This window comes from Hyperoodon ampullatus (assembly GCF_949752795.1).
Source record: "Hyperoodon ampullatus genome assembly, chromosome: 4".
In the NCBI taxonomy this organism is placed as follows: domain Eukaryota; kingdom Metazoa; phylum Chordata; class Mammalia; order Artiodactyla; family Ziphiidae; genus Hyperoodon; species Hyperoodon ampullatus.
Genome location: NC_136917.1, coordinates 103,617,367 through 103,626,458, shown reverse-complemented (window position 1 = coordinate 103,626,458; position 9,092 = coordinate 103,617,367). Strand labels below are relative to the sequence as shown.

General features: G+C 38.0%; 1 protein-coding gene across 3 annotated transcripts in view; it reads left to right on the top strand.

Annotated features, from left to right (window-relative positions):
* Positions 1 to 459: 459 nt before the first annotated feature.
* The window catches only part of POLR3G (RNA polymerase III subunit G), a gene marked incomplete at its 5' end in the record, with an annotated part of 58,681 nt that continues 50,048 nt past the window's right edge, over positions 460 to 9,092 (top strand). For all 3 annotated transcript variants that reach the window (XM_079702771.1, XM_079702770.1, XM_079702769.1), the window contains 2 exons: positions 460 to 576; positions 3,041 to 3,170. In XM_079702771.1, the coding sequence (XP_079558897.1) occupies positions 460 to 576; positions 3,041 to 3,170 (247 nt within the window). The remainder of the gene's footprint in view (positions 577 to 3,040; positions 3,171 to 9,092) is intronic.

Here is a 9,092-nt window from a genome sequence, read left to right as displayed (position 1 = left end):
TACATGACTGCTGATAGTCTTCAAGTTGATTAAAAAAACGAGGTGTCCCCTCTTCATCAGCACAACCTTTCCTTGGCCACATTTTGTAATATCTATCGGAGATCTTGTTGCCAAACCACAGAGAGGTGGAGAGAATTGCATCACCTGGCTGCACAGCGCTTGGGGCAGCATCACAAAGGAGCCCCAGGATCAGCCCTCCACCCAGGATCTGGGTGAGGTAGTTGAGCCCATCATCACTTTACTTGCCAAACATGACTAGATGTGACGGGTTCAGGAGTCAGTTTATCACATATTTATTTCTTTACAGGTTTTGCTTTCCAGAAGTGTTTTAAATGGGCCATGCTATTTAAGGAGTGGAGTGTATTTTGTTTTAAAATGGTTTCATTTTTCATTTGATCCAGTGAATCTTAATCATTAACAGTGTCTTAATTTGCCCACTTTTCTGATGTGACAGTTCTGATGGCTGGGAATAAAGGAAGAGGACGTGCTGCTTACACCTTTAATATTGAGGCAGTTGGATTTAGCAGAGGTGAAAAGTTACCTGATGTAGTATTGAAGCCACCCCCACTATTTCCTGTAAGTACATTAACAGCAAAATGCTCACAGGGTGTTTTTTCATGTTTCAGAGAAAATTTAAATTCTGTATAAGACTTGAATATATGATATCATTACGATATCCTAACTATAAGAAAGTAAAAGAGATTGTGTCACTTACCTTTAATTTAAATATTTCCACTGTTCTTTTCTGAAACTTTTCTAATTTTCAAACTGCTTTCTTAAAATACAGAAAACTATATACACCTTTTCCTGAATGTATTCAGTATTTTTTGAACCAAGAAGTTTTTTTTCAATCCTTGCATCTTACAATGCTGTTATTGATATATTCCAATATTAAAATAATATTTTTAAAAGTAAAGTCAGGTTTTACAGTGGTCCTCACTTCCCATTGTGCCAGACCTTCACCTAATGATTTTCTTCTCATCTTGTATCTATAGAATTTAATTTTGTTCCCTAGTATACCACTTGCTCTTTTACCCACTGAACTTTTTTTTTGCTTATTTCCGTATTAAAGTCAATTTTAATTTTGTTGCTCTTTCTCAGAATATAAGCATTTGTACTATATAAGCATTTCTACATTTAGTGTTGCTTTTACATTTAATGAGTATGCTGCAGACTTAATTGGTGTAATTTTTAATCTAATGTTTTTGCTTTATATTAAGTTTAAATGTAAGCTTACATTTCCAGATGCACATGTGCTGTAGTATAAAATATGAAAAAATCATAAATAACCAGATACTCCCTCCAGGAATCTTTTCCCTCTTTTAAAAGGAAACATCCTTTGTTGAAAGATTTATGTAAGTAGAGGACCCTGGATAAATGTATTGGGGATCTAGATGTCTCACATGGGGAGTGTCTACTTTTTGTTCTTGGTATTTTGCCTTTCTGATATTCATTATAGCCTAAAAACAAAGGTAAATATCTCAGGTATAGACATAATGTCACTTTACATTGATTTCTTTTAAAACAAGCTCTTCTTCATATGTGAGGTTACTTCTAAAGCTTGGGAATATTAGTACATACTGTTTTTTTCTGCACGGAATAAAAATGAAATTCCTTATTACTGGCTAAGAGGCTCTGTCTGATCTGGCCTTACTGATGTCTCTCTGACCCTTTTCCTACCACTGTCCTCATTCCTTAGCATGCTGATCTCCTTGTTCCCTTAGGCATTTTCCTCTGCTTGTTTCCCTGGCTCGAGCCATTGATTTCCCCATTTCTTTGCATGGATGGCTTCGTAATTTTATCCAGATCTCTGCTCAAAGGTGACTTCCCCGAGAGATCATGCGTGCTTACCCTGTCTAGACCAGCCACTTCCAATCTCCACGTACTCCGTTAGCCACTCTTTCCTCTTCCTGGCTTCAGCCTTCCTATTTCACTTATCACTATCTGAAATTTTATATTACCTCATTTGTTTACTTATTTTCTCCTCTAGGATGTAAATTCCATGTAGGTAGGAAGTTTGACTAGTTCATCGCCTGTTGTCCTTGTGACTTATAATAGGCACTTAATAAATAGTTGTAGAATGAATAAATTCAGAGTGAAATTTTTTAAATGTACCCTATACTTAGCCTGTGAAACCAGAAATATCTTTTATATGTACCCTGAGTACCCACATTTTAATGAATATATATATTCTAAATATATATACATATGTGGGTGTGCATGTAATTTTTAAAAATTGAAGATATAGATTCAAATTTCTGCTTTGCCACTTTTGTGCTATATAGGCATATAGATTGTTCATTTCTCAGTTTCCTCACTGTAAAAGGGGAGATATTGATACTTTAGATGAGTTCATGGATTTTGAATATTGAGTACATCCAGGTTGTAGTATGTAGTAACCAGTTGTTAAATGGTAGCTGCTACTACTTTTTTTTTAATGCTGCTGCTCCCACCAGTACCACCACCACTGACTGAGGTTAATAGGAGACTAAAGAGGCTGCTTTTATTTGGGTGCCTTGATTGTTAAAATATAGAATCACAGTCAACAGACTGTATAGCAAAATGATTATTGGTGTGATCAGTAGAAAAATTAGGGCAGGTAGGAAAACTAAGTATCTTTTCTACTTCTAAAAGAAGAGCAAAATTGGGCTTCCCTGGTGGTGCAGTGATTGAGAGTCCGCCTGCCGATGCAGGGGACGCGGGTTCGTGCCCCGGTCCGGGAGGATCCTGCGTGCTGTGGAGCGGCTGCGCCTGTGAGCCGTGGCCGCTGGGCCTGCGCGTCCGGAGCCTGTGCTCCGCAACGGGAGAGGCCACAGCAGTGAGAGGCCCACGTACTGCAAAAAAAAAAAAAAAAGAGCAAAATAGGAGATGGGTGAAAGGTTTAATAGATTATAAAAGCTCAAAATCCTTTAAGTTGATGGTAAAACTTAATACCTGTAAAATGTAGTTTTTCAATAAAACTGACATTTTTCAGAATATAGACAAAAAGGATATTAAAATATTTAATTTATTTTTTAAAATTGCCTCTTAATTTAAACAGGATACAGATTATAAACCAGTGCCACTGAAAACAGGAGAGAGTGAAGATTATGTGCTGGCCCTGAAACAGGAGTTGAGAGAAACAGTGAAAAGAATGCCTTATTTTGTAGAAACACCTGAAGAAAAACAAGGTGCGTATTGGACTCTTTATGCAGTTCACTGTCTACAGATGAAACAGTGTTTCAGCATAAGATATATGACCTTTAATACTGATTGATTTGATGCAGTCAGAAATTTCAATCAGCTGCCTTGAAAAAGCATATTTATGTTGATTTAACAGAAAATATATCTTAAACTTTTTGATATTTTATTTTTTTAATTATCTTTCAAAATAGAAGTTTTATATGTTCAGTGAAATTTATGAAAAACAGAAGTATTAAGAAAGTAAAAATCACCTGTATTCCTTATGTCTAGAGAACTACTATTAATATTTTATTGTATATTCCAGATTTTTCTTCTGTGTGTGTATTCCTTTTATAAAACTGGAGTCATATTACTTTGTATTTTCCTTTTTCACTCAATAGCATATTATTATCATTGTCACATATTCTTTTCTAGTTAATTTTTATTGGAGTATAGTTAATTTACAATGTTGTGTTAGTTTCAGGTGTACAGGAAAGTGAATCAGTTATACATATACATATATCCACTCTTTTTTAGATTCTATTCCCATATAGGTCATTACAGAGTATTGAGTAAAGTTCCCTGTGCTATACAGTAGGTTCTTATTAGTTATCTATTTTATCCACATATTCTTAGCATTCTTAGAAAATATGATTTTTGATGACTATGTGGTATTCCCTTGTGTGGATATAACAGTATTAATTGTAACTAGTTCCATGCTGTAAGATTTAAGATTGTTTCTAGTTTTTTTTCTCGTATGTATAAAACTGTGAGTACTATCCTTATACATAAATCTTTAATCAGGTCTCTGATTATTTAATATTTTGGTTAAAATTTTTGAAAGCCTTGACTGTATTTTGCCTTACGATTTATATATCAGATATAAAATATAAAATATGTATTCACTGGTTATGCCAAGGACAGAGAGGGGAAATTACAGTTGGAGAAGGCTTGACAATCTCAGACTGGAAGTGCAAACTGGTTTTAGAGGAAGAGAACACATTCCTAAGTAGTTATTTAGCACATAGAACTATATTGATTTTCAGTTTCTGCCCCTGAATGTTGAAATTAGAGAGATCGATATCATCCTTGAGTTCTCAAAACAACATCATTAAAACATGAGAAATTCATATAGTATCATTTCATTCCATTAGTATTAAAAATGCATAGCCTTGGGCTTCCCTGGTGGCGCAGTGGTTGGGAGTCTGCCTGCCGATGCAGGGGACGCAGGTTCGTGCCCCGGTCCGGGAGGATCCTGCGTGCTGCGGAGCGGCTGGGCCCGTGGGCCGTGGCCGCTGAGCCTGCGCGTCCGGAGCCTGTGCTCCGCAGCCGGAGAGGCCACGGCAGTGAGAGGCCCACGTACCGCAAAAAAAAAAAAAAAAAATGCATAGCCTTTTCCCTCATTCTAAAAGATTTAGATTGGATAAGAATCAAAAAGGAATGCTTATATAGTACTATTACATGTGCTTATAATTGTAAGAAGCATTTTAGACAAGTTTCTTTAATTTTTCAAAACATAGCTTCTTGAAGTTATGTAATAAATGGTTTGATATTTTTACCTCAAAAATACTGAATTTTTTACTTTCATGATTATGTTGCATGCTTTTCTCTATTTGAGTTTAAAAATGAAATTAAATCTCATTTTAAAGATTTAAATAAGTAAGATTAAATGAACTAATAAATATTCATTCTTAGTGAATAGTGTAAGATATACTTTAAGCTTTTTAAAATTAGTCTCTTGGGGCTTCCCTGGTGGCGCAGTGGTTGAGAGTCCGCCTGCCGATGCAGGGGACACAGGTTCGGGTCCCGGTCCGGGAGGATCCCACATGCCGCGGAGCAGCTGGGCCCGTGAGCCATGGCCGCTGAGCCTGCGCGTCCGGAGCCTGTGCTCCACAACGGGAGAGGCCACAACAGTGAGAGGCCCGTGTACCGCAAAAAATAAATAAATAAATAAAATTAGTCTCTTCTCTAGATGATGGGATGTACTTACTTAACTAAATGTGGTTGTTATTAAAGTACATGTCTAATTTAAAAGTATGTCATACCATGGAGACATTTATTTGAGTCTTTTAAACCAGGAACATAATTTTGTTCCTGGTTTCGGAGAGTAGCTGGCTTATACCCGGATCAAGAGGCTCTTTACCTTTGATAACTGCATAATAAAGTATTTAAATATATAAGGAATCTTTTGCTACTGTTCCAGAAGAAACCTCTTGCATAGAATTTTCCAAATTGATACAAGTATATTCTCTTTGAATATACTCATGTTTACCTCTCTTTCCTGATATAATGTGTTATTAAAAAAAACTATGGTTGAAAGTAAAGGCTTGAGCTTCCCTGGTGGCGCAGTGGTTAAGAATCCACCTGCCAATGCAGGGGACACAGGTTTAAGCCCTGGTCTGGGAAGATCCCACATGCTGCGGAGCGGCTAAGCCCCTGTGCCACAACTATTGAGCCTGCGCTCTAGAGCCTATGAGCCACAACTGCTGAGCCCATGTGCCACAACTACTAAAGCCTGTGCGCCTAGAGCCTGTGCTCCACAACAAGAGAAGCTACTGCAGTGAGAAGCCCGCACACCACGTGAAGAGTAGCCCCCGCTCGCCGCAACCAAAGAAAGCCTGTGCGCAGCAATGAAGACCCAATGCAGCCAAAAATAAATAAATAAATAAAATAAATTTTTTTAAAAAAAGAAAAAAAAAGTAAAGGCTTTTTGGGTCGGGGCATGACCTCAGCTGACCTGCACTCTGAGCCTCTGTTTACTGCATGCAAAAGGCACACAAGGCCCAGGGCGCCACCTAGAGGCACCTGGAGGAAGGAGAGTTGGTGCAGAGCCAGAAGAGCATGCAGCCAGGTGGGGGTCGCGGCTCCTACAAAGGCACAGAGCATGTCAGTAAGCTGAGATTCAGTGGCTGAGACCGCTGTTAAGAGCCCTGTGGCTGACAGGGTCTTGGTGCTCTGGCTCGGTGTCAGGCCTGTGCCTCTGAGGTGGGAGAGCCAAGTTCAGGACATTGGTCCACCAGAGACCTCCCGGCTCCAGGTAATATCAAACAGTGAAAGCTCTCCCAGAGATCTCCATCTCAACACCAACACCCAGCTTCACTCAACGACCAGCAAGTTACAGTGCTGGACACCCTATGCCAAACAACTAGCAAGACAGGAACACAACCCTACCCATTAGCAGAGAGGCTGCCTAAAATCATAATAAGGTCACAGACACCCCAAACACACCACCGGACGGGGTACTGCCCACCAGAAAGACAAGATCCAGCCTCATCCACAAGAACACAGGCACCAGTCCCCTCCACCAGGAAGCCTACACAACCCACTGAACCAACCTTCGCCACTGGGGGCAGACACCAAAAACAATGGGAGCTACAAACCAGCAGCCTGTGAAAAGGAGATCCTAAACACAGTAAGTTAAACAAAATGAGAAGACAGAAAAACACACAGCAGATGAAGGAGCAAGGTAAAAACCCACCAGACCAAACAAATGAAGAGGAAATAGGCAGTCTACCTGAAAAAGAACTCAGAGTAATGATAGTAAAGATGATTCAAAATCTTGGAAAAAGAATGGAAAAAATACAAGAAACGTTTAACAAGTACCTAGAAGAACTAAAGAGCAAACAAACAATGATGAACAGCACAATAAATGAAATTAAAAATTCTCTAGAAGGAATCAATAGCAGAATAACTGAGGCAGAAGAACAGATAAGTCACCTGAAGATAGAACAGTGGAAATAACTACCACAGAGCAGAATAAAGAAAAAAGAATGAAAAGAATTGAGGACAGTCTCAGAGACCGCTGGGACAACATTAAACGCACTAACATTCAAATTATAAGGATCCCAGAAGAAGAAGAGAAAAATAAAGGGACTGAGAAAATATTTGAAGAGATTACAGTTGAAAACTTCCCTAATATGGGAAAGGAAATAGTCAATTAAGTCCAGGAAGCACAGAGACACCCATACAGGATAAATCCAAGGAGAAACAAGCCAAGACACATATTAATCAAACTATCAAAAATTAAATACAAAGAAAAAATGTTAAAAGCAGCAAGGGAAAAGGAACAGATAATATACAAGGGAACCCCCATAAGGTTAACAGCTGATCTTTCAGCAGAAACTCTGCAAGCCAGAAGGGAGTGGCGGGACACATTTAAAGTGATGAAAGGGAAAAACCTACAACCAAGATTACTCTACCCAACAAGGATCTCATTCAGATTCAATGGAGAAATTAAAAGCTTTACAGATAAGCAAAAGCGAAAAGAATTCAGCACCACCACACCAGCTTTATAACAAATGCTAAAGGAACTTCTCTAGGCAGGAAAAAAAAGCGAAGGAGAAGACCTACAATAACAAACCCAAAACAATTTAGAAAATGGTAACAGGAACATACATATCAATAACTACCTTAAATGTAAATGGATTAAATGCTCCAACCAAAAGACATAGACTGACTGAATGGATACAAAAACAAGACCCATACACATGCTGTCTACAAGAGACCCACTTCAGACCTAGGGACGCATACAGACTGAAATTGAGGAGTTGGAAAAAGATATTCCATGCAAATGGAAATCAAAAGAAAGCTGGAGTAGCAATTCTCATATCAGACAAAATAGACTTCAGAATAAAGACTATTACAAGAGACAAAGAAGGACACTACGTAATGATCCAGAGATCAACCCAAGAAGAAGATATAACAACTGTAACTATTTACGCACCCAACATAGGAGCACCTCAAGACAAAGGCAAATACTAACAGCCATAAAAGGGGAAATCGACAGTAACACAATCATAGTAGAGGACTTTAACAACCCACTTGCACCAATGGACAGATCATCCAAGATGAAAATAAATAAGGAAACACAGCTTTAAATGACACATTAAACAAGATGGACTTAATTGATATTTATAGGACATTCCATCCAAAAACAACAGAATACACTTTCTTCTCAAGTGCTCATGGAACATTCTCCAGGATAGATCATATCTTGGGTCACAAATCAAGCCTTGGTAAATTTAAGAAAATTGAAATCGTAACAAGTATCTTTTCCGACCACAACGCTGTGAGACTAGATATCAACTACAGGAAAATATCTGTAAAAAATATAAACACATGGAGGCTAAACAATACAGTACTTAATAACCAAGAGATCACTGAAGAAATCAAAGAGGAAATAAAAAAATACCTAGAAACAAATGACAATGAAAACACGATGACCCAAAACCTATGGGATGCAGCAAAAGCAGTTCTAAGAGGGAAGTTTATAGCAATACAATCCTACCTCAAGAAACAAGAAAAATCCCAAATAAACAACCTAACCTTACACCTAAAGCCGTTAGAGAAAGAAGAACAAAAAATCCCAAAGTTAGCAGAAGGAAAGAAGTCATAAAGATCAGATCAGAAATAAATGAAAAAGAAATGACGAAAACAATAGCAAAGATCAATAAAACTAAAAGCTGGTTCTTTGAAAAGATAAACAAAATTGATAAACCATTGGCCAGACTCATCAAGAAAAAAAAGACTCAAATCAATACAGTTAGAAATGAAAAAGGAGGAGTAACAACTGACACTGCAGAAATACAAAGAATCATGAGATTACTACAAGCAACTATATGCCAATAAAATGGCCAACCTGGAAGAAATGGACAAATTCTTAGAAAAGCAGAACCTTCTGAGACTGAACCAGGAAGAAACAGAATATATAAACAGCAATCACAAGCACTGAAATTGAGACTGTGATTAAAAATCTTCCAACAAACAAAAGCCTAGGACCAGATGGCTTCACAGGCGAATTCTATCAAACATTTAGAGAAGAGCTAACACCTATCCTTCTCAAACTCTTCCAAAATATAGCAGTGGAAGGAACACTCCCAAACTCATTCTATGAGGCCACCATCACCCTGATACCAAAACCAGACAAAGAT